At 38.2% G+C, this 26,443-nt stretch overlaps 1 protein-coding gene and 1 long non-coding RNA gene across 2 annotated transcripts in view; one reads left to right on the forward strand and one right to left on the reverse strand.

The window, feature by feature from the left end:
- Positions 1-1,646: 1,646 nt before the first annotated feature.
- On the reverse strand, positions 1,647-26,392 carry SEC62 (SEC62 homolog, preprotein translocation factor). The gene is made up of 8 exons (XM_067536430.1): positions 26,290-26,392; positions 13,152-13,260; positions 12,073-12,178; positions 9,989-10,211; positions 9,311-9,403; positions 6,638-6,698; positions 5,078-5,197; positions 1,647-3,624 (listed from the first exon to the last, which is right to left on the reverse strand). The coding sequence occupies exons 1-8, from the start codon at positions 26,323-26,325 to the stop codon at positions 3,149-3,151; spliced, it is 1,224 nt and encodes a 407-aa protein (XP_067392531.1). The 5' UTR covers positions 26,326-26,392; the 3' UTR covers positions 1,647-3,148.
- Positions 25,976-26,443, forward strand: part of LOC137145589 (uncharacterized) — a 33,477-nt gene continuing 33,009 nt past the window's right edge. The window contains exon 1 of the long non-coding RNA XR_010917682.1: positions 25,976-26,051. This is a non-coding gene — a long non-coding RNA (uncharacterized lncRNA). The remainder of the gene's footprint in view (positions 26,052-26,443) is intronic.

Genomic DNA, 26,443 nt, shown 5'->3' on the forward strand with positions numbered 1-26,443 from the left:
ACATTTTATTGCAATAAGGCAATTTTAATAGAGTAACTGTTTAAATGTTCCACTAAATATAAATAAAATTGTTCCCATTAAAGTGATCCTACTAGACAGGTATAGAAGATAAGGAAGTAAAGTCAAAACCAGGGAGGAGAGGAGAAGCAACTTAGTCTGAAATACTTTTGATTTAAAAAGTAGTCATATATCTTAAGAGAACCGAACGCTGGTTGGTACCTTCATTATTTCCGTATCTGTTTGGATACTGTGCCCGTTTTGGAAGTGTATATGCAAAAAAGTCACATGTCCACTGCTACTTTTTGGTTGTTGCTGGCATATCACATTATAGCCACTCATCTCCTATCTAACCCTAAAATATTTTTTTAAATAATTACAGTAAATTTAGTATTTGTGGAAGTGTTTTTATAGAACTGGGTAGTGAAATGCTTTATATATCCACAAAAGAGCTCTCAACGCAACCCTGTCCACGTGTTTCAGAGTTGATCACTGCAAATTAGGGTTAAGGCTAATCAGGGGTACATGAGCTTGGTGTTCCATCCACTTCACAACAGTTCTTTTTAAAGGTGATATGTGAACCAATAAAATTTGGGAACCAGGGGATTAGAGGATAGTTCCATTTCCATGCCTAGTTAAGCTGTGAACTCTCTACCAGGGTTGATTTGGGTTTGAGATTCAGACACCTGTCCACGAGGAAATGGACTGACACTACAAGCTCATTTCAAACAGGCCACTGCACAGACAGCAGGTGGAAGCTTTACTAAAAAGGTGTTTAATATTCCAATTTAAAATGATTAAACTTAATTTTTTCAACAGGATTAAGATGTCCTTTCATTTTAGCTGGGGAAATAGAGCTATAATTCTTTGCCCTAAAGGCTTCAAACTGGGGTAGCCTAATTGCTTATTACTTTGAACAAATGCAGGCTCTTATTTTCAAAGTTAGTAAAACCATCTTCAGCTTATTCCATACACAAATTTTCCCCTCAGGGGCTATTCTACAGCTGGCTTTTAAAAACTAGATAGAGGCCAAATGTCAGTCTTACTTGATTTTAATTCACTGATGTTATTTTAATTCACTGGAGTTTTACCTGATTAAAGACAAGATTTAGCTTCAGTATAGAATATAAAAGGGTTTTACCATCCTGCATATTATGGTAAAAACAAGGGTTCTGTGCTGTTTTTGCTCATCTGAAAGAAGACTGCATGTGTACTATTTTATATCTGTTAATACTGGGTGTTTAGAAGGGTACTGAGACATCACAGAACCAAATAGTTAAAGAGTGTCGTACACCAAGGACTCCAATTCAGTTCCCAATGCTAGCAATGGAGATGGGAACTGCAAGCATGGTAAATATTAGCTTCTGTCTGAAGGCAGTGTATTGTTCAAAATAGCTGCTAAACTGAGTGGAGAGAAGAGTTTTGAGCCAGTGTACTATCCCCTTACACATGCACATATTAATAAGGTGGTGGATGGTATTGACAGGGGTCTGTTAAAACGACTCATTGTAAACAGCAATAACATAAAAATGTCAGTTTGCCAGGGAATAGGTTAATAACATTTCTTCTGTATCAACAGAAAAATGCATAACAGAGCCAATCTCTGTTCCCCCATACAATAAATATTCAGAAATAGTAAGCAAATCAGATCATATCCATGACATGTTTATCAACACACATGTAAAATGTATGTATTTGCACAATCAGAAAAATTAACATCTTCATTCAAAACACTGGTGATGGAAAAGAGCAATTCAGGAAAAAAAATCTTTCAGTCAACTGTTGAAAATTCAAGCAATAACTAGCATTCTTTCCGCACGGTGGCATCAGGGAGCATTTATATCTGTATTCACTATTTCAATTTCAGTCTGAAATTGAATGATTCAGAGGAATGATGCCAAGTCTTTAACTTTTTAAATGCTTATATAACTAAACACGATACTCTCCAACAATCTAGTAAATAAGATGTGTGAGACCAACTGAAAATTCAAATTGCTTCAAGAATTAAAAAACAAACACTTTGATCTTGGCTGTCTTTTGAATTAACTATTTATCTGTACTTCTGAACAAGTGAGTACTCTCAAGCAGTACCCACTCATCAGTTAATACAGTACTCTAATTTCTGAATATTGAAAACATTACGATTAACATTAAGGCATACAGACAGCTGTATTCTCTGCTTTTGTTTAATAAGGATCAGTTTACTCACTCAAATACATGGAATGTTGGCACGAAACTAAAGCTCCTGGGACAAATCTACCAGTCACACACAGATTCTGTGAGGTCCTCCGACTTGCATGTCTCTAATAAACACACCCTGAAATGGCTTCAATTATACAAATTGAAATCTGATAAAACTTCTAAATAATAAGTAACAGTTAAAATGAACAGGGTTTGCCTTATTTTTAAATTATGTACAATTTATTTTCTTGAATTATGAGGCTGTAGTGGGGGAAAAAGAAGACAGCCATAGTTTCCAAACTCTGCTGTTCCTTTTGTCTCCTCGAGATGACATCTTTCTCTGAACCAGATGTACAAAACAGTTTGGATTTCTTAAGTTGGTGGTATACTAATTGTAGAAACTGAAAACACAGCAGCCAAATAAGCACTACCAGCTTGTATGTCTTTAGCAAAATACTTTAAAATAACCTTCTGCTAAAACTACTTTATCTTTTCTTACAATTTTATAAAAATCAAGAATATCAAGAGAGCCATGAGCTAAGAAGTGCTTTACTTAACTAGCTATCAAATGAATATACTAGGAATAATCTGAGACTTGGTCATTCAACTGTTACCATTTTACAAAGCTATTTGGAGTAGGCTATATGTTCTGAAAAGTTATGCAAGTTCTAGAAAATGACAATAGAGAAACTGTTCTTCAGTATGTTTGAGGACTATCTGGATAAATCATATGACTGAAAACTTGTAAATTGACAAAATTTTTGTAAATGTGTATTAATGACTTCAGATTGTACCAAGTAATCAAGTTAATAGTTTTAAAAAAAATGAAGAAGCTAGATATAAAACTGTTTGGATAACGTGTATTTCAGCAAACAAACGGAAAGAATGTTACTTTGACTACATTTTGGTGATCAGCCAACGAAGAAAATCCAATTGTTTTGCACATATTCAGTCCCAAAACTATAATGAGTTAGGATTTTTCATGTAAAGACCTAGTTTCTTCCTCTTCCTCCTCCTCCTCCTCGTCCTCCTCACAATCTCCATCATCTGTTTCCTGTTCAAGTTCCTCTTTTGTGATCATTTCAAAATCGTTTCCATTTCCACTACTATGCTGGGATCGGTCATCCTCACGCTTGTCACTGTCTGTGTCTGAATGCCGCTCTCCTCCAGAGCCTTCTGCTCCTGAGTTGCCTGTTGCTTCTACTTTTCCATCCTCCTCTTCCTTTTTCTCACTATCTGATTTCTCCTCACTGTCAGACTTTGGCTGCTTTTTGGACTCTGATTTCTCCTCTTTCTTTAAGTCTGCTTTTGGTCCTTTGTATTCGTGTGTGTACAGGGGTCTGAAGGAGTCAATGAAACCCACATCTGCTGTCAGATTTGGCAAAAACCAGAAGTGATGCCTTCCTCCAGTTATGAGCCAAATAATAAGGAAGAGGATGCAGCGGGCTGTGAGGAGAGAAAACCCAAATATTTTATAGTATAAACATTTACAGTATATAACAACTGTGTTCATTAGATGTCTCTCCCCTGCTGTACTCAGAATCAATTAGGGGACAGAAAAAGCACCCAAAATATAATTAAAACCAAATTCCTGGTCTGGAAGAATGGGTCTACCAGCATATTCTCAGACTTGGTGGTGTTGATCAAGGAGTGGGTGAGGGGGAGAATTAAAAAGGTGCCATCCCCTTCAGCCCCCTCCCAAAAATAAGTCTGATAGAACATTTATGATAAAAGTTAGAAACAGCAAAGATCTAATGGATAGAAAAATCTCTCTCCTGCAATGGGATATGATCATTTGATTTTAGCCAAAGACCAAGTTCTCTATTTCGTTTTTTGTAAGTCTCCATGAAAAATAAGAGGGTCGGTGATCTCTCCTCTGAATTTTAAGCATTGCTTTGCTGAGCTGCACACCATGCAAAGAAAGCTTGATTACGTGGGTCCAGATCAGCAAAGGTAGTTAGGCTCCTAACTTCCATTGATTTCAGATTTGAGGATCTGGGCCGTGATCCTTAATAGGTTAATCACATTCTCAGTTTTATTTCTTCTGCAAGTGCCTTTGTTTTGGTCCTGTGCCATTCCTTAAGGGCTCAACATCTAATTCTAGATTAGATGAACTCTAGAAGGAAGGCGGGTGGCCAAAATGCTGGCCTCTGATACCAAGATGCAAAAAACACCTGAATGTGAATCAAGCTGTTTTACTTTCCTTTGAATTCTATCTACAAGCAATTCCGACAAGTTTATAAGTAACACACTGTTTCTAGGTCAGGTGGTTCCAACTCCGCCCAAAGCCTGAACTGGCTTTTCAGGAGGAAGCATACATTCTCTGCCCGACAAGAAGCATTGCCTCTAGTTCGTAGAGGATGGTCCTCTTCCCTCATTTTCTCAAACTTTTTCTCTTCACCGTGGCTGTTTCTCCTGCAGTTTAAATATCCCACTCCCTTGGCCATCTTTCTGGTCTCCCAACCTTACTAATAGTTCTAGCATTAGACATTAGCAGCAGCTCTAGTGTCTGAAACAAGAGTGAAGCAGCAAGAGAGCTCTGACAGGACAGAGTGCTTGTGCTATCCCAAGGATTATGATCTCCACTATGCAATATCAAGATTGCACATCCTAGTGCAAGCCTTCAGCCTGCAATGAACCCTGAGGAACATTTATTTCCATGCCACAATAGTGACATACAGTGGCCATTAAGGAACTACTCACATAGGATTAGTCTATGGCTATTTTAAAGAACAGGGTAAAATTTTCAAAAATAAGTTGAAAGTCAGAGATTTAGACGTCTAAGTACTTATGTCACTTTTACAGGTCAGACAGGGTCCTAAGTCACTTAAACACTTCTGAAAATGTTACCCTGCCTGTCCTGTTCAGTTAACTTCTGTTGATAACAATTGACACTTACCAACAGCAAGGAGGAGAATACTGGCTACAAAACAGCCTGCACCCACGCTGAGGTAATAGACACCTACTCGCATCTCTGCAGGCCAAAGTGGGAAGAGAGTTGCAGCTATAACAGCAATCACTAAACATGAAGAAAAGAAAACTATGAGAAACAAGAATAATTTTCAAATTACCAATTAAAGGGCTGTAGTGATAGGATGTTGTTGCCTGTATTACAGTTTGTACAGCACTTTGAATAGGCATTCCCATTATTTAAGTGCCATTCAGAAACAGAGAATAGGATCTCTCTTGGCCCACTAATACACATGTATAAGTGATCAGCTTGGGACAAAAAAATAAATTTAAAAAAATACATGTTTGGAGAGCAAGTGAATGCCCCCTATCCTTTCATTTTGTTTTTCAGCCCCCACTCCTCTGGTCTTCCATAGAGGTATGCAGTTTCTATCTTCCTGCTATTTGTTGAAATCTACAAGATTGCACATACACATAATTTGCTCTCCACACCACTTTAGAAGCCAGGCTCATCACCTTTCAAGGCCCTAAATACATCAAGGTCATAAAAATTACATCATCACCTTAGAGAATGGTACTGCTAGAGAGATGATGTGAACATGGAACTGGGAGCCAGCAACTCCTACATTCTAATGTCAGCTCTGACACTGACTTACCCATGTGGTCTGGCCTTGACAAGTCGCTTCACCCCTCTGCCTCAGTTTTCCTGATCTTATAATTGGAATAAACAATAAATACCTGCCTCAGAGGGTTTGAAAAGATTTGTATAATTCTCAAGATAAAAAGTACTACATAAGTAGTAAGTATTCCCTGGTAAGTGTAGACAGATCCTAATCATGCTATAAACCCAATATACAAAACATACTGTACATAAGGCTCCCACCAGTTGTAATATAGCATGGCTTTTATATACAGATAAAAAATATTTATCCATCTATCTTGGGTATTTCCAAGGTGCCCATCACCATAGTGGTTAGGCATAAAGTGTCAACATGATTCTCTAGAAAGGTGCTACCATGATTTCTAAACTCAGGGAAGTTGGGTGCCTTTTAGACCCCAACTTTTTCCATTTCCCCATTACACAGCAGCATCTAATGAAAATAATAGAACAGTGTGTAAACATTAAAATTGGTCTAGACTGTAAAAAGAAATTGCTTGGGCCAATGATCTACATAAGTAAAATTGGGAGGTGGAAGGGAAAGAGAATCAATTATGAGTGCCCAGTACCTGTTAAGGACACAATCTATGAGCTTTAAGTAACTGAAATCTACAGATCGGTTAGTAGGTGTAACTCTAAATTAGGTGCCAATTGATAAAAATGTTAATTCTCTGTCTGAATATGAGAAAATAAAAAGGAGCCTCGCTATTCTGCGGTTTTTACTGCATGCACCTTTTCTCTCATTGGTACCAAGGCTAAAGCAGGTATCAAATTGGAGCAAAGTGTAAACACCACAAGGTTTGCCCATGGGAAAGACAGATGTCTTGAGGAACAAATACGTCAGTTTGGTAATATAGCCTATACTACACATTAACATCCATTTTTACTTACCAAGTACAAGTCCCATAGCAAATGTTTTAAAATGAACTGGGTCATAGATCCACACATACACCTGCAGTAAGAATAATCAGGTTAAAATTAACACATTATATTCCAAAATAAAGATCTTTGGTCAGAGCCTTCAGATTTGTTTTCCCATCAGCATGTTTATTTATGACCATATTACTTTAGTAATCTGTTACATTCTCCACCAGGTGCCACTCTGCCCTCCAAGTCAGCACTGAACCATGTTACAGCACTGTGGTGCAGAGCACTGCATTGCTGGAGGTTTTGAATTTTGGCAGATACGTGAAGCCAAGGTCTATGTCAATTCTGCTCAGTGAAGTAGCTGCAGAGGCAAATATATAACCTTGTGACTACCACCTTTATAAGCCTAAACAAATTGCCTCAGCAACGCACTGATCTCAATCCAACCTAGTTAGCAGAAGGCCTAAGCGCAGTACTCTTATTGGAGAAGGATGTATAATGTAAGTATTTAATATTCCACTGGCGCCATACCTTGCCAGGCACAAGGCTGAAGGCTGGGAGCTTTCAGCATCTGATAAATGCTATTATTAGAATATAATGCTCACACCACGGTGTGTGTTGGTGCTTTTATTTAAAATAAATATTTTAATAATGTAACTTACTAATATTATTTTCCATTAATAATACATGGGCGTTTTACACTTTCAGCATCTTACAACCATTAATCCTCATAGCATCCATGTGAAGTAGAGAAAGGAAAGTTACTTTCATCTAGCTTATCTGAAAATACCATTTAACTGTATATTTTTACTCAGAACTGGAAGTTTAGCATGAGACAGGCATAAAGTCCCCAAACCCTCAAAGACTGACATTTTCAGGTGCTAGTGGTTGTGTCTCATTTACTGACCAATCAGTGGTGCCTCAATCACCTGAACATTCATTTGTAATTCTTTAATGAGCAGGAAGCATGGAGCTCCTTAACTTCTAAGAATCATTTGTAAGGTTAAGATTCCGTCACAGATACTTTTAGTAAAAGTCAGGGACAGGTCACAGGCAAAAAAAAAAAAATTCATGGAAGCTTGTGACCTGTCCCTGACTTTTACTAAAAATACCCTGGCAGAGGGGGGGAAAAAACAGAGCTACCAGGGCTTGCTGCTGCTCTGGCAGGCTGGCTGCTGGTCAGCTGTTTGGTGGCCATGAGGCTGACAGCTGCTCCAGCCCTACCCCAGAAGTCACGGAGGTCCTGGAAAGTCACAGAGTCAGCAAGCTCCATGACCTAATCATATCCTTAATCCTTTGTGAGCAAAAAATGTGCTAGATGGACAAAAGGTTAAGTTATCAGAGGTGTTCATCTCCTAATTGACAGCAAGATGGGTAAGCAAGCAGGAATATATCAAAGGATATTTTCAGAGAAATACAGGTAAATAATTTTCCCTTTTCTTAAACAACAAAATCACCTTACTGAATGGATTACCAGAAGCGTTATTTCTTAAAAGAAGTTTTAGCTAAAGGCTAACTTTTGAAAGACGTTTTCTCCAGGAGTTCACATTAGGTCACAGACTCTCAGAAATGAAAGAGCATCAGAAGTGTTCAAGCAGCTTTGGAGATACTGGGCATGAAGCCATAACTTTCAGTTAAAAAAGCCGCAAAAAACAATGTTCCCAAAGGGAAAAAAATATATACTCTCTAGGTGACAAGAGGCATCCAGAAGAAAGAGATCAGAGGGAAACAGGCAGCAAATCAGGATGCTCAAAAGTAGGAATAAACTGAGATAAGGGAGTTAAGCCCTATTGACAAGATTGGATAAATGGCAATTAGGAGCAATAGTTTATACCCAGTACCAGGGTACACTGTCATCTTAATCCTCACAGTTGCACCACTCGTGTTTATGGGAACTACACAATCCACTTGAATCAGAAATTCACTCACCCTAAGGAAAAAGCTTCTTTCCAAAGAGTAAAGTACTTTGAACTAGTATGATTAATTAATGTCATTAAAGCCAGATAGTGTCTTCATCTAGTAGTGAAAACTCAAAGAAGTACCTGACAGCAGTAAACAGTAACCTTCACAGCTGAAAAGAAGGTGACTCTGTTGTATCAACTGCATACCAGACATATACAAACCCACTACTGCATGTACTCACCAATTTTGTGAAGAAAGTTTCTCTCGATGCATAGTCTGCAGGATAGGCAGAGAACTGGAACCAGCCATAACGGTCACAGTCCTAACGGGACACTCATTTGCTGACCACTGTCAGAAAGTAGTTTAAGGAAACATTCCAGGGGCCACTGAGACACAGTAGTTGGTCTAGGTATGAGACACACTTCCCTCTGTTTAAATGGGCAAAACCACTGAGAAATACAGGAATTCCCTCTTGTCTCAAGATATAAGTGCAAGAGCAGGAATCCAGACAGTATGGCAGCATTAGAGAAGTAAATCGTCTGATTTAAAGAGGCGGCAAGTGAGGCACAGAGAGGTTAAATAACTTAAGGCCACGCAGAAATTTGGTGGCAAAGCCTAGTTTAGAATTCAGGCACGCCTGACTCCCAGTCCCAGGCTTAGACCATGAGACAAAACTATCAACAGGGCAGGAAGTAACAAGAGATATTCATCAGTCTCACTATTTTATTGTCAAGGTACTGGTCACCATTAACAAATGTAGGAAGTGTAAAAATATAAGTTACACACAAACCTCACCTCATTTCCATCCAGAAAAACTTGATCTTCATGTGGCTCAAGTTTAAATTTCCTCTTAGTTTCCTTTTTCTTGGGTGTTCCTGGGCTCTCATCCTAAGAACATATATCAATCATGAAACAGAAGGAATAATTAAGAAGGAATTTAGAGCTTGTAAAAGGTCCCAGACACATAGGTCTTATTTTGAATTTTTGGCTGCATGCATATATCACTATTACAAAGTTGCTTACGAGTGCTGAACGACAAGAATACTACTTCAGAAACACTCCCCATACTCGCAAAAATTTCAAACTGGGACTTTCGTTTCTATGCATACAACAGCACACACAAAATTGGTGCACTGTCTTATAAATGTACAAATGTTAATATACTATTACAATCACTGCACATGCCAACTTAAGACAAGTAGATTTTGTTTGTTAGTGTAAATTTTATCTTCTCTGTCATTACTATAAAATGATGAGGTGCACAAATGGAGGCTAGGTTGGGATCCCTTGGAAAATTTAGATCCAGATATTTAACAAACTAAGTATATTTTAAAGCCTAAAGTAATAGAAGAGCAAGGAGATGGGTAAGGTTGTTTGATCCAAAATTTAACCTACCATTAAAAACTAGGTTTTTCACAGTAGTTAATATGTTATCTGCTAATAGTTTTGATTGTCTTCTTTTTTGGAACTTACCTTCTTGCACTCTTCTTTCTCACCATCCTTCTTCTTTTCCTTTTCCTTCTCTTTCTCCTTCTTAATCTTTTCATCTTTGCCACTTTCCTTCTTGCTCTTTTTCTCATCCTCTTTCCCACTCTCAATCTTTCCTTTCTCTTTCTCTTTCTCTTTTTTTGTGTCCTTATCAGGCTTCATTTTCATCACTTTCAATGCTCGGTGAAAGAACTGTTTCTTTAGGAGCCTTACAATAACAGGGTTACATTACTAAATCATTTAGGAGTTACTGGCGTGGTTATATATTTATAACGCAATTATGTTATTGGATATCTGTGACAGCATGACTGAAAGACAGTGTCACCCCCAGCAGGACTGGTTATTAGTAAACACAATGGACCTGATTCTCCTCTGCCTCACACCCTATGTGCTTTCTTTGTACACCAGTGCAAAGTGCGAGTAAAATCTCTGCCTTCCTGATTCGGTTGCATTTTGCAGAGATGTAAATGACAACACCAGGAGTAAAAGAGTGGAAAAATCAGGTCCATTGTTTAATTATTTTTCTTACACCCTCTCATTTGATACATTTCCTTTCAACATTTGTCTTTAATTACATGTCAACACTTTCCATAGCAGCAGGAGATCTGGGAAGTGGATATATAACTTACCAGGCTATGTGGTTCAGAGCTGCAGGTTCACCCAAGATGGGCTACTGGAAGCAAGGTAACACACTTAGGCAACCACATTCTATGCGGTCCTAAGCAGAAACTTGGTGCAAAGTGGTGGGGAGGGGGGATTGTCGGGGAGATTGCTACAGCTGAGAAACATGCCAAATGAAATAGCCAGAGCACAGAATATTCTGGTCATGGCCCCTCCCACTACAACGGTAGGTGGGGTTGGGAACTGCAGGAGGCAGGGACTAACAAACACAGGAGAATCTGGCCCTTTGTGGTCTAGTTTGTTTGAATTATTGCCATTGCTTCACCCAGTAACTAATTGTGCTCTCTTCATTTATCTATTATTACTGTAGATCAGGTGCTTTTTGTCAGAGCTATTTATGACAAATTTACCTAAATATTTTACAAGGAAAGAAATCAGATGAACTATTTAATTGGAAAAACTATATGTAGAATGTTATTAAAATGAAACAAATACAACTGGAGCCACAACAAAAATTAAACAGAGGAAAAAAAAAACCCCAAGGTTTCGTTCTTTTTTCCTTCCCTCCCCACCCTTTTAAGGCAGAGTAACTTCAGTAAGAATATGTTTGAAAAATAGCCTCGTTCTGCTAATCTGATCCTAAACTACATTGCTTTCAGCCTGACCTTGCAGTTCCTATGCACATTTAAACTCCCACTGACACCAGTGGGAATATTTAATGCAAAATGGCAGTAGAATCAGGTCCTCAATCTCTTATTCAAAAAAACATGGTTTGGTAACTGCAGTTCTTTAGGATGTGTTTTCCACGTGGATTCTACTCTTACAGGCATGAGGAACAGCGTGCCAAGACTGGATACTTTTGGACAGCAGTGTCCGTTGGGGCCACACCTGCGCCCTAGATATCCTTGCCTCCCACCCACTCCCCACCTGAGGCATAAGGGTGGAGTGGCCCCAACCTTCAGGTCCTTCGCCAAAACAGAATCCCAGGGAAGTAGGATTCTAATAGCAGGAAAGGAGGGCAGGGTGTGGAATTTACCTGGGAAACACATCTTGCAGAACCACATACTAAGATGGGCATCCATTTTGGAAGCCTCTGCCAAAGAATAAGTGTCCCCGCAAGTTATTACAGAATTGGGCTCTATGATTTTAATACTTGCAAAATGAGTTATTTTGATTGTTATTGATTATATAATTAAAATTATTAAGCTACATTATTTCTTTGTCACTGATAAAACACCACAAATATTTTTTCAAATAAACATTCTAATAAAAAACATACATGGCTTCGGCAATCTTTTTTGAAGTAAACTATAATGTACACACAAAGGGTAAGAAAAATATTGAAAATATAATTTGCAAAATTATCTATCCCATTTTCAAAAGGTCACTTGGGCTTTTGAAAAATGATACTGTTACTAAGACTATTTATTTTGACTAGAAGGCCATACCTGTTGCAATAGTCAACCACAGACTCTCGAGTTGTAAATAAGGCCTCCTCTCCCTTCTTGGCTTTTGTCCATTTAGAATCCAAAAGGCAATCCACAGCTTTTGAGGCTGAAAGGAAAAAAGAAAAAACAAACCTGTGATATAAATCGGATCAAATGTTGAAGTAATCTATCTTCTATCCAAATACTGCAAAAACAGAATCTGTAATTAATTCTCAGTTTTGCTAAATGCAGAAACAAACTCTACCTGCATAATGAAACAAACAAACAAAAAAACCCTTAGAGAGGCAGGCCACAGTGTTGCAACAGAACTCCCACTTATGCCAACGGGAACTTTGCCTACATAAAGAATCCAGGTTCAGATGCTTACTTTTTACAATATTATTTTACAAACTAATTTTTAGGGAACATTGCAAGGTCCAACTCTATCTAAAATAAGAATTTTGTTAATCAACAAAGGCCTTTACCAAAACTAAGGTGTGGAGGGTTTCTGTTTCAGAAATGCCAATGGAATCTTAAAAAAATAAAAAAAAATTGCCCTCTACAGTGTTTGTGATCAAAAAGTTAAACTGATTAATCCATTTTTACTATCCAAGCTGAAATGCAAAAAGTAAAATATGTTAGTAAAAAAAAAAAAATTCAAATTTCAAATCACAAAATTTTTATTTTTAATTTGACAGTTAAATCTTTAAATATCCCTTCTCCCTTTCAGCAGCTAGAGGTAGAATGTGGTGTCAGATTTATCAGACACCTACTGCTCAGTGACTGATGTGAACATCAAGCAGGGTATAGGGACAACTCCCTGTTAGAAATCTCAGTCCTCTTCCCTTCCTAGCAAATATGGGTGGCAGATAGACCAGGCTTTTCACCTGCGTGTCTTACTCGACTTCATTTCTGCTTTCCTGACTGCGTCCTTTGCATCTACTTCAGGTTGGTAAATTTAATCTTCTGTTACTAAGGGCCTGGTTAATTTCCCTGGGCTATAAACATTATACTACTTACTAATTAAAATACTAGTAACCTAAATAAAAAAGATATGTAATAAATATGCAGTATCATTATTTGGTTACAAGTAATCTTACCAATAAAATAATCAACCCTGTGGCCCATCATGTTGGTAGATTTTGTTGGACAGTTGAAACGTAGGTATTTGGCTACAGCCTTCTCCTCTTTGAATGGCTCACCAACTTCCTACAATATAAAAATATATAATTAATACTGGTTTAAACACACAGGCAAGATAGTTTCATTTGAACTTCAATCTCAACTGCTTTAAAAACCCACATTTTTATGGCAATATATAAATAATGAACAGCATGGAATAAGATGTGTAAAAAGTTATGCTTTTTGCACCAAAGGGTTTTCAGTCTACCTAAGACAAACTGAGCCAGAAGTTCAGTTCTGAGATGGTCTGAAGACAATGTGATGAGATCAAATCTTGAAGACTTTGCAAAAGTGAGTTAAAGAAGGAACTGAGGAGGAGGAGAAGGAAGGTGCTTGGCACATGGAAAGTGGGATGTTGTTCCAAGTATACAGGACTGCATGAAAGAGGTTATGAAGTTGAGAGTGGGAAGAGACAAAATGGAGAGCACCCAGGAATGAGAGACTGTCAGGTGATAAATGTACAGACACACTGGCAGAGCTGAGTGCCACAGAACTTTTAATGCAATGAGAAGCTTGAATCTAATGTGGAAAAGGAGTGAAAACCAAAGAAGTGTTTCAAGGTAGGGAGATACTCACAGAATCTTATGGTTTGACTGGTAACTGTAAGTGATACCATATGACTAGAGAATGACCTTACAAGCAGAAACTGAGACTACAATTGAAGAGATGCTACCAGTTTGGAGAAAGGAAGTGTCAAGACAAAACATGCTGGGCTAAATGTAAGAACCTCAATTATCCTCACAAAAATTGATATTTTGGTGGAAGGATTAGTTGTTTTCAATGTGTGACTATTTTTGTTCATTTACTCATTTTGCACTTACAAATGGGAGTTTTGTAGTAAAAATGCTTAAAAATATTGCCTCACTATATAAAATTTAAGGATGAAACATTAACATATTTGTAAGTACGTAAAGTGATGTATTAAAATTTTAGGAAGTTGGAGAGGACCCTTCTATCCTCCTTGAAGCCCAAAGGCTTCCTCCATGTTACCAATAATTCCCACACCCTTCCCCAAGGACCTTTATTGGAGTTGCCTTCCTTCTGGTCAAGAGTGCTGAATTAGAGTCTCTGAAATCCAAACACCGCTCCTAGAGCAGTCATCACAGAATAATGCTATGTCATCAAACTGAAAGTACTCTCTTTGCCTGACCTTGTCTTTCTGGCCTAAGGAGCATGACACTAGATCAGACTGGATCACCTACACGTCACTATGGAATATGAATGCTCAATAGATACTTAGTAGTTATTTTAAATTGATAACATGCCGGTCATGAACCACCTCTGGTCTTGCATTTAAAATGTATTGTCATAATTCTGCAATGAGCATTTTAAATGGAAATGCAAAGATTAAGTATTTTTTGTTAAACCAAACTGAAAAGTTTTTAGACAAAGTGAGAGGCTATTACTAAAATTAAACATTTTTTACATAAATGTGAAGAGCTTGTAAAATAAATTGGTGTATGAGTGGTCATCTCATCTGAGCACACTGTTGCCTTTCCTATCTGAGTGGACAACTTTAAAAGGAAATTACACCCAACATATGACACCCAAGTTAGCAAATAACAGAATGCACTGGGTAATTCTCAGAATGCCAACGTTTCCAGACTAAATCCTTTGGAGGATGTATCCTGTACGCATATATATGCAACATACATAAGGTTAAAGACACAGGCCTGTATTACAGCGGATGATTGGACATTAGCATAGGCAAAAATGTATATAGGCACAAAATGTACATAGGTATAGGCAAAATGAATCATTTATCCATGCTCATATTTGATTTCTGAATTTTAACTTGAAATATTTGTAAGTCTGTCTAATAGCAATGCACAGAAAAGTATCTGTACATGTAGACATACACAAACATCACACAATTATGCATCTATAATCGATATGAATTGACTTGCTCTATTGTGTTGATACTATGGTATGCATACTGATGCTATAAATACAGCAGGTTAATTTTCAGTTAAAGCTTTTATAATATATGTGAGTTGCCCCCCATCAAATAAGCTATGTTTAGTACAATAGCTACCTGCAGGACAAATGTCCTTCTTTCACAATGCAGAAGCATGGAACTGTTCTCTTGGAAAAGCTATGGTCATTCACATTTTAGCATCAATGCTTAATTTTACTGCTATTCTTGTTTATAAATACTAAAGAAGGGGGAAAAACCATAATTACACTAGATCACCTACTCTGTTATCCAGCCAGTTCAGGATTGCTCCCTACATACAGGGCATTTTCTAGTGTTCTGTCCAGTCTCGTTTTAAATGTTGCAAACAATAGGGTTCTCTTTCTTAGACCATTCTATAAATAGCTTTTACTCTTAGAAAGTTTTTCCTTGATATTTAGCCTACATGCTAAATCCCATTACTTGCAGTTCCAGATTTGTATTAAAATGTTAGAACAGATTGCTGAATGAAAAAAAGTTGACGTGACAGACACCAACTGTACATATGCATATATATATAAAAAAAAGAGCACAAGTGTCAGAGATTTAAATACATTGCTCTTTTTAAAGATGCAGTTTGACAGACCTTTATTTCAGGCTAAGAATATTTAAAAAACTAAATATTTCAAGTTACTCTACAAATGTTGAAAAGATTACAAAATTTAACCAAGATATGTTGCCAAAATAAATAACTATTTAAAACAGATGACATAGTTTCAATAATCATTAAAGCACTCCACAGCATTTAAAGTTTTTTTTGTACAATTCCATGAAAATACAGGTACGCCAAGAAACATTTCAGGGGAAACACATTTCTGGAATTTAAATATTTTAAACAATGTATAAGAAAGCAGTTTCTGTAATACAATATCTTCTCAATTACAATGTTTCAATTAAACTGTCCACAATTAATATAAAGCTGGTTGGTTTCAAACTTCCAAGTCCTGATTATTTTCCACCTAGATTTTCTACTTGAATTTCTAATAAGACTGTAATCCTAAATCTGTTTTCATATCTGCCACCATCTATAGCAGGGGGAGAAGACTAGAAACTCTTCACTAGAAAACATGTAAATATATGGAGCTAATTATACTGATTTATACAGACTGGAAGAAAGTCACTAAAACAAACCAAACTGAAAACGAATTTGTAGCAAATCAGAAGGATACCTCCATCTACTATAAAAGATAGGAAATAAATAATCACATTCAGTAGCGCTCCCCTTTATTTGAGGATGATCATGAACTGTTCCTCATCTTTCCATGTGCTAGTAGGAGAATACCATACATCTACCCAGACTGCTGGTATTAGAGATGGTTTTAAATTATATTAAATGAATAAGAATCCCTTTCTCTTCATTCTGTTTCATATCACCATGAAACTAAACATCACTACTAAGGCTCAGAATTTAAAAACCTGTAGTGAAATCCTAGCCCCAATGAACTCCCCTTGACTTGTGTGGGGCCAGAATTTCAGCCCTAATTTCCATTTTTGCACACTCGTTTGCTTGTAGGCACATTTTATGTCATCTAGATGCCTAAATAACAAATTATGTACAAAGAAACCACAAAGGTCTAAATGCCCTAAATATATCCTAAAATGATTGCAGTTTCAAAAATATACCTGCAAATGAAGCCTGGTTTAGATCCACATGAAACAATTAACCCTATGTACTCTAATCTCCCCTCAACATGCATTTATAGTTTTCACTGATGCTAATGATGGCTCTGTGTGGGCCCATGCAGAGAATGGAGCTACAGAGATTATTTGAAAATTAAAAGCTTTTGAAGCCTGTGCATGCTAAGCTGGTTTTAAGCTTCTTTCTCTTTAATTCCCACCGAGGTGTGACTTGTTCATTGGGGCTCTTCTGATTTGTAAGAAGATGGGCATGACCTAAGACAAGATTTTTCCCTTCAACAATATAAACAAAGTTTCTGGAAAATCAGAATAGAACTAATGATGACATCATTAACAAGAGGTTTAACGTGAAGATAAAATATTAAGAGTCTTGGTGCCTTTCTATCATTAAAGAAGTGATCACACTTCTAAATATTCTTTGAACTTATCCATATGAATATTTAGTAATAATACTTTGTACTTCTATAGAGCCTTCTACTGGAGGATTTCAAAACATCTGAAAACAGAAACGAGAATTAACAGGCTTCATTCTCAGAGCTGCTTGACATTCAAAGGTCCTACTAACTTCAGTGGGATTTGTGGATGCTCTGTAAGTCTGAAAAAACAGGCTGTATGTGACCTCTCCATTGTTACACAGCAAATAGTGGAGCTGCCAAGTCAGAATAGATCCCGACTCTCAATCCCTTGTTCTAACATCCCCTCTCCTATTATTATAGTAATTCAATTGTGCTATTTTAGTTCAATCCTGTTTTTACACACAAAACACTGGGATGGATCCTAAGGCACACCAGTGCTCTACTTGATGTATAGTAGGGAGGAGGCAGAGGTGTCATAACACCATCTTTCCATCACCTCCTCCCACTTTGGGGGGCATAAATTAAAGCAGCTGCAGTCCTCAGGAGTTGTTCTGTTGACACAGGATCACCAGAGTACAGCATCGTGCTATTTCCGCCTGTTCCCCAAAAGTCCCCCAGGCAGAGTAGGAGAGCAGGTAGTACAGAGCATTCTATTATACCAGTTCTGTGCCACTAAAGGATTCCCTGGCTACCACTTTACAGCATCTTTAAGACCCCTTTGCACCAGTCCTGTAGAGATTGAGCCCCAATTTAAAAGAAATTTGTTAAGATAAGCTATTAATCATGGCAAGATGGGGCTCCTAATATGAGTGAAGTAATGGATATTTTATAAAAGCATATAAGCATCTATGGTCTCAAGTTACAGTTGTGAGTTGCTGAATTTATGGTAAAACCCAATTTTCACTCACTTGCCTGTCCAAATATTTTGCTGTCTGGTGGGAGACATTTATGGAGAAAAGACTGTGCTCCTGTTTAGTCTGAAAAGGATTGTATTTGATAAACTGATTGGCAAGGGTGCCTAGAACCTGGGACTGGCTTCAGTTATGAATTCATTTATTTATTTACAGTTAACTAAGTTAATTTCACTCTTTTTCATAGATTTATGTACTCATTCAGGACACATTTTTATACAAAATGTAAGCAAGTGAACTCAAGCACACAGCATGCCTAAGCCTGTGAAACTCAATTATCTTGTCTAAACCACATGAAGGATGGGAGACTAGAACAAAATTAAAAATCAAGGCTTACACTTTGTCCTAGAGAGAGAACATTTATTTTCTGTTTTTTGTTGGTTTGTGTAACATCTTTAGTGCTCATTTAAGAAATCTGTTGAAGTAGGAAATCATAGTGAAAAACAAATTGCTCTTTTATAACACTTTCATCCAAGGATCTCAAAGCATTTTACAGACATGAATTAGACCCACCAAGCAGGTCAGTACTGGAAACTCAGTCACAAAGGTTAAGGGCCAGATTTTCAGAAGTATGTAAGATTTTATCTTGCATCTTCTGGTGCTTAGTGGAATTTACAAAAGCACCTATCTGAATCCCTAGGCACCTAAATATCTCTGACAATTTAGCCCTAAATGACAAGCTAAGACTAAGGCTAAGTCTACACAAGCACTTTGATCAGTAAAACTTTTGTTGGTCAGAGGTGTGAAAAAAAACACACCCCTGACCGACATAAGTTTTACTGACAGAAGTGCGGGGGTGGACACTCTTTTGCTGACACAGCTAACGCTATTTGTTGGGAGTGGTTTAATTATGCCGACGGGAGAGCTCTCTCCCGTCGGCATAGCATGGCTACATGGGAGACCTTACAGTGACACAGCTGTAGTCGTACAGCTGTGCTGCTGTAACATCTCTAGTATATACATAGCCTGACACTAACTCTAGACTAAGTGACTGGTATGTGAGTTGCCTCTAATCCCTCAAAGGAAGTCTGTTGCAGAACCAGGCCTAGAAGCCAACTCTCTTGACTACTAGGGTCCTATATTTTAACCACAAGACATGCATCCTTTCTTTAAGGAAAAAGATGAACAATACTGCTCATTGCAGTGTTTTTGTAGCCACGTTGGTCCCAGGTTAATAGAGAGACAAGATAAGTGAGGTAAGATCTGTCATCGGTCCAATTGAAGATATTGCCTCATCCACCTTGTCTCTCCTACTATTGCTCATTGACACTGTGTCCCATAAATCTCTCTCATTAAAAAATAATTATTTATGTTCTCCTTTGTTGTATTTGGTCATAGCTTTAATTTTGTTGTGTAACAACTAAAAGCATCACATTTTAAAATTAATAATAAGAGGATAGGACAGGACAACATTTTAAAAGCAACATCATGCCTGATTTTTTTCTCCTAACCTTATGCCAGGTGATTTGGCCCCTTCCCCATACATGATTTGGATTTTTAGGAGATCAAATACTTGTCTGACTGACAGTAAGTGCTGTCATCATGGAATAAATTATCTTTGTCTTTATATCCTGATTTGCTACTTTTCCTGTTTTTCTTGTTCTTCGTGTCTTCCTTCTCTACTATCCGACATCTCTTATGTGCACACTCTTCTCTACCTCTTGCCATTCTCCCTCCCTGTCTCTCCACCAGCATTTCTATCTTCTGACCTCTTACCTTTTGTTTTTCAAATCATCCTGAAACTAACCGAAAAGAGCCCTATAAAATGGGAAAGTTGGATTAGTTTTAGTGAAAAGTGTTCTGTTGTCATTTCTGAAGACCAGTCCTTTATTCATCTACTGAACGGGTAAACCACAGGAAGCCGTGGTGCAAGCTATTGTACAATGTCCTGCCAACAGATTCCAACCAAATGTGGAAGAACCAACTGTAGGATAAGGAAGTTAATGGCTTCATAAAAATAATGACCAATACAACATCTTTCATCTAGTTGAATCCTGAAAGCCTGTGTATAGTGGTTAGAGAAACTGACAAACTCAAGAAATCTGGGTTTCTATTCCCAGGTCTGCCATTAACTTGCACTCAGACATTGGCCAAATCACAATCTTTGCGTCAGTTTCTCCATCTATAAAATAGTGGTAAGAGTGGCCATACTTATTAATATTTGTGAAATATAAGGGACACTGAAATGAGAGGCATTTAATAAGTACTAATTATTTATTCAAATGAAAGTATAGATAGAATTTTAGGTAGGCACCATATAATTATCCACTTTGGAATCTGGCCAGTGCAGTTCAATCTAAGCACCTATTCAGTCAATAGCATAGTTTCTGAAACTGCCAACAAAGTGCCAGCTGTGATGACCAACTGAACACCTGTCCAAAGGAACTGGACTAAGACGACTTTGTGTTTAAGAGAATACTTTCATGGTAGGTTATAAAACATGTTTGTTTGGTTTTTTACAAGAGATGAAAGAGCACCTTGGATCAGGTTTCTTGGATAACAGGTATTCAGGGGTAGGGGTATTGTGGTGGTGTTTTTTTCTTTTTAGAACATATGCATTTAGGTTTTTTTTTTAAACAGATGTTAACCTGGAGACTCTAAAGGAAAAGGTTGGGTTTTTTTAAATAAATCCATTTATATATAGAGAGAGAGTTGTTTCAGTGAAATTGAAGTCTTGGGTACCACATCAGTTTTAGCATTCTGATTCCCTCAGGATTTTCTCTTTTCAACATTTTGTTTAATACAGTTCTCTTCCTCTTACCTCAGTTAAACTGCCACCCAAGTAAAGTTTACTAGAATCTTTATCTCCAAAATCCCTTTTATTGACCCTTCAAAAAGACCAGAATTTTAGTACATTTCACCTTGATACCATGACACTACACAGAAAAGAGCCGTGTGGCAGGAAAACACCAAGTGGAAACAGAGCAAAAAGAAAAGAGATGAAGGTGGGATTCCAAGAGGGAGAGAAACAACACAACTAGATATGGGGAAAATGTGAGGCTACATAACTATGAAAAGGAAATAAATCCTGGTGAAGTATGAGAAATGTATTTTTTCTCATGTCACCTAAGTCAAGAGGCTAAAAACTCCTTTGTTGTTCTGTGTCTAGATTCGTATATTCCAAGGCCAAAAGGACCATTGTGGTCATCTAGTCTGATCTCCTGTATAGCACACGCCACAGAATTTCCCCAAAATAATTCCTAGGGCATATCTTTTATAAAAACATCTGATATTGATTTAAAAATTACTAGTAATGGAAAATCCACCATGACCCTTGGTAAACTGTTCCAGTGTTTAAATATTCTCACCCTTAAAAGTTTACACCTTACTTTCATTGTGAATTTATCTAGATTCAACTTTCAGCCATTGGATTGTGCTATTCCTCTCTCTGCTAGATGGAAGAGCCCACTATTAAACATTTATTCCCCATGTAGTTACTTGTAGACTGTAATCAAGTCACCTCTTTACCTTCTCTTTGTTAATCTAAATAGATTGAGCTGCTTAAATCTATCACTATGAAGCAGGTTTGCTAATCCTTTAATCATTCTCATGGCTCTTCTCTGAATCCTCTCCCATTTTTCAACATCCTTTTAGAATTGGAAACACCAGACCTGGACACAATATTCCAGGAGCAGTTGTACCAGTGCCAGATACAAAGATTAAATAACCTCTCTACTCCTACTCGAGATTCTCCTATTTATGCATTCAAGAATTGCATTAGTCTTTTGACAACAGCATCATACTGAGATATCATGTTCAGCTGATTTATCCACCACAACCCCATATTTTTTTCAGTCACTGCGTCCCAGTATAGAGTTCCCCTCTCCTGTAAGTACGGCCTACATTCTTTGTTTCTAGATTTATATATTTATATTAGCTGTACTAAAACACATATTGTTTGTTTGCGTGCAGTTTACCAAGCAATCCAGGTCTCAGTGTATTACTGACCTGTCCTCATTATTTATCACTCTACCAATTTTTGTGTTATCTGCAACTTTATCAGTGATAATTTTATGTTTTCTTCCAGGTCATTGATAAAAATGTTAAATAGTGTAAGGACAAAGAACAGATCCCTGTGGGATGCCACTAAAGACACATCCACTTGATGATTCCCTGTTTCTAATTACATTGAGACCTATCAGTTAGCCAGCTTTTAATCCATTTATCGTGTGCCACGTTAATTATATATTGTTATCTATGCAACACATATCAGGCAAAGTGTCCTTTTTAAAACCCTATGAATATATTACTAGCCATTGCATTCTGTTGAAAGCTACCAGCAAAGAACTATTTTAAGAACATTTTACAGAATTGTACTTTTTATTGGAACTAGTTTTCATCTCTGTCCTCCTGTAAAATCATTTGACTTAATTACCATGAATTCAATGTCAGACAGACATAAAATCCTCTAAGAAATTATTTAAAATAGTTTTTCTAAACATAAAATTGTTTTGACTGAACTGTTACCTTAGTGCCTTCCATAGCCAGATGTTCCATGGCTGGGAATCTCTCCCTTCTCAATGGGATAAAACTCCTGCTTACTGCCTGGCAAGACCACAAGATGCCAGACTTTAAAGTCAGGCTTTTTTATAGCTATTCACTAGCAGACAATTGGAGGCCTAAACACCAGCCTAAAATAAACAGTTGAGGTGGAATCCACAAAGCAACATAGGCGCTTAACTTCTAGTTAGGCTCCTAACTTCGACTGATTACAATAGAAGTTGGGCACCTATGCTGCTTCATGGATTCCACCCTTGGTTCCAGAAAATCTGAAATACACTTATAATGGAAAAATGGACTATTGCTTAGAAAAGTGGTGACCCTTTTTGAACTATGCCAAGTCAGTCCTAAAAGCTAAGAAAAACAACCTCAATTGACTCATTTTGGCCAATTAAGAACTGTGTGTTAAACAGTACTCTCTCTTTGTGGACTCCTCTCCTACATTCTGTTTGATATAGGACAGAGAAACTACTAAGAAGGCAACATATGTTTATCCTGTTAAATTAAGCAGAACTTCTTAAATGCTTTAAGTACGCTTATGCGTGTTTGCAGGATTGGAGCCGTAGGCTGTTATAACACCAGACAATAAATGTCACATTTAAATTGTTATTAGTGAATGTTCTCCCTGTACTGTATTTAATTTTTGTTTGTTTGTATTTTGTATACTATATAAAGAATAAAGAATAATTCAATCACTGGTACTTTATAGAGTATTGTACCATATTATTGTAATGGATGCAGCTCTATCTTGTAAGAACCTGATTATTTTCTTATTTTAACAATGCTTTTTCCAGTTTTTTATAATAATTTTTTTTAAAAAAAGTTAGAAAAAACATCACAAGTCACAAATCTTGCCCTTCTTGGGCCTTAAACCAGGTTTGTTTGGTTTTTGTTTTTTTGCTAGGGTTTGTTTTGGTTTTGTTTTGGGGTTTTTTGGGGGGAAGGAAAGGGGGAGAGAAGAGGTTCAGAAAATTTACATTGGGAAGAAAGAGGAAACATTTCTTCGACAGGTTTTTTTAATGGCGGCTGTTTGACACCGCTCACTAGAATAAGCCCCAGTGAGATAATTAGTTGGGGCACAAGGCAGAGATGATCAAAGTGAAAAATAAATACATGTACTGTATGACTGCAACTCATTACATGAATACTGTCTCCATGAATTCACAAATATGCACACACACACATATATATATTCCCAGACAAAAAAAAATGTTAAAATGAAGTTAAGGTTGAGAGTAGTATCAGTAATTTAACAGTAATATGACACTGGGGAATTATTACATCTCTGTAAAGATGCATTACAAACCCAGGAAATTCAGAGTTAAAGTTACATTTAAAAGAACTCCAAAGATATTCAGGTAAAAAATACATGGTGAAGAAATCTAAACAATCTTAACTCTGCCCTCAAGTGATAACACACAATAGCCATGCCATTATGATTAAGGGATTTTAGTATTTGTGATCCCAGATTAAATTTATTTTTAAAAACAGATTTTCTTACATATTCCCCTCCCCACATAGCATCATTTCTGGGTTTGTACTTCTCTATAATGTTTTCAGCTGTTAAATTACTAATATATAGGATATATATTCTCAATCTCAAACAAGAAATTCAAGAATATTACCATACAATATTTCTAATGATTTGAAGATCTGTAATATCAACCTCAAATCATTTTTTTGAAATGTTAAACTTAGGGGAAGATTTACCAGTAAACCAAAACAGCCAGAGCACATCAGCTACTTAAGATGGTTTTACAGCTTACAGAGGTTTTACAGAGCAGCGCCAAGCATAGTGGAGAATCTGACCCTCAATTTGCAATTGATTTACTGAGTGAGACAGCTGTATAAGCAAAACTGGTGATATGTGTAGGAGGGAAAGAGACTTTATGTAAATCTCTGTGCTTCAAGGGTTCCCCCTATGCTCCTGCACAAGATTTCTATTAACTATATAGGAAGTCTGAAATTCCTGCATTATTCCATTGTTTAGATCATTTGGGAAGAAAAAAATGACAATTTTTTAAAGGATTGCTTTTAATTAACAAACTAATTAACAAAACTTGTAAATTCTCAGAAACTCCCTCTCACCCAATGACTGGTCCACTGTGGATAAATCATTAAACAGTCATTGGACTAGAGAGAGAGAGACAATGACTGTACAAAGGCATCCAGGTAGGAGATGGGAAACCCCAGATTCAGTCCCTCTGCTCTACTTACTTACTTATTATTTATCCATAGAGGACCAGTTTTAACAGGAAAGATTGGGAAAGCCCCACATCAGAAACTCAAACAGCTCAGTGGTTAGAGTACTTTCCTGAGAGATGTAGAATGCCCCTGTCCAAATCCTGCCTCTCTCTTTGCTGGGTGGAAGGGAATTGAACGTATGTCTCCACATCCCAGATGAATACTCTAACCAGGGGGCTAAAGTTATAAGGTGGGCAGCACCACCTCCTCTGGCCAGATTCTGAATAGGACCTGATCTGGTAGGCATAGTCAGAGACCACCTATCAGTTTGGGCAATGCATGTGAGACAGACAGCCAAATGCCTACCTTCCCTAGGCTTATGAATCACCCTGGGGTTTAGGCAGAAGACAGTGTCTCAACATCTTGAAGGAAGCAGCTGTGCACACACACAGCGGCATAAACATAGGCACAAAGGAACTTTTACCCTGAAAACGTAGGCACCAAGTGAGTCTAGTCACCTACAGCACTTAGTGGGAGTTTTATGCATGGCAGTAGAGTCAAAACTGGGACTTAGGCACCTACCTACCATTGTGGATCCAGATTTTATTGCTCCAGCTGTAATAAATACTTTATTTCCCCAACTTGAATATTTACTGAAAAAAGCTCCTCCCCACTTTGTTAGTATTGGTGTAAATAAACATTTTAATATGTACCTAAGACTACAGGATGTGGGGACAGGGGCGGACTTACTATATCTCCAAAAATACCCATTCACAAAAGTAATCATTTATCCATGTACATTTCAAGGAAGCTTGTCTCTCCCACCAACAGAAGTTGGTCCATTACCTCACCCACCTGGCCTCCCTGAGAAAAATGATGAGAGGGTTTAAACCATATTAAAAAGAAAGTCACTGGCCAAGAATTGTTGTTTACAACTAAATAGGTCTTAAAGCGACAAGAGGGTGTAAGAAAGTCCGACGGTCTTTAGAGCATACTGGCTCCTTCCTCTCCCAGGAGAAGAAAACTGTTCTGTCCCTTAAATCCATGGACCGCTGCGCTTCTGCTACAGGTGCAGCGCGAGGGGGGGGGGGCGCACCTCTGCACAGGTGTGAGGGGGGTTCTGCCAGCAGGCACAGGAGATGGGGGGAGGGGTTGGAGCGGGAGGGGGGGATGGGGATGTTGTTGTTGCTACGCTACCACACCAGGAGTAACACGTAGTCGCAGGGGAGAGGGTGGCCGCGGTCCCTGCGTGCTCACGACGATGCCGGGGGCCAGGTGGGCTGCGGGCGGCGCCGCTGGGGACGGGGAGAGGGGCGGGCAGGCGGAGGGGCGCCCAGGCGGGTGAGGGCCAGGGGCGCTGCAGGGAGGGGAGGGGCGCCCTGGCAGGGCCCTGCGGGAAGGAGACAGGGGCTGGGGCGGGAGATTCGTGGGGGCTCCCAGGGGTGGGAAGGCCAGGGGCTCGAGCGGGGCCGGGGCAGGAGGACGCAGCGACTCCCGGGGGCAGCTGCACTACCTGGATCCGCTTCCTGTGTCTCCTCCGCTCCGCCATGTTGTCCCCGTCTGGTCTGCCGGTGACGTGGGTGGGGGCGGCGGAGGCGAGGGGCGGGATGGGAGCCTCGCGAGAGGCCGCGGAGGCTGTTATGTAAGCGAGGCGGAGCTGGCGAACT

The sequence above is a fragment of the Emydura macquarii genome, unplaced genomic scaffold (assembly GCF_026122565.2).
Source record: "Emydura macquarii macquarii isolate MOO-44397 ecotype Brisbane River unplaced genomic scaffold, CSIRO-AGI_Emac_v2 contig_3603, whole genome shotgun sequence".
NCBI lineage: Eukaryota > Metazoa > Chordata > Testudines > Chelidae > Emydura > Emydura macquarii.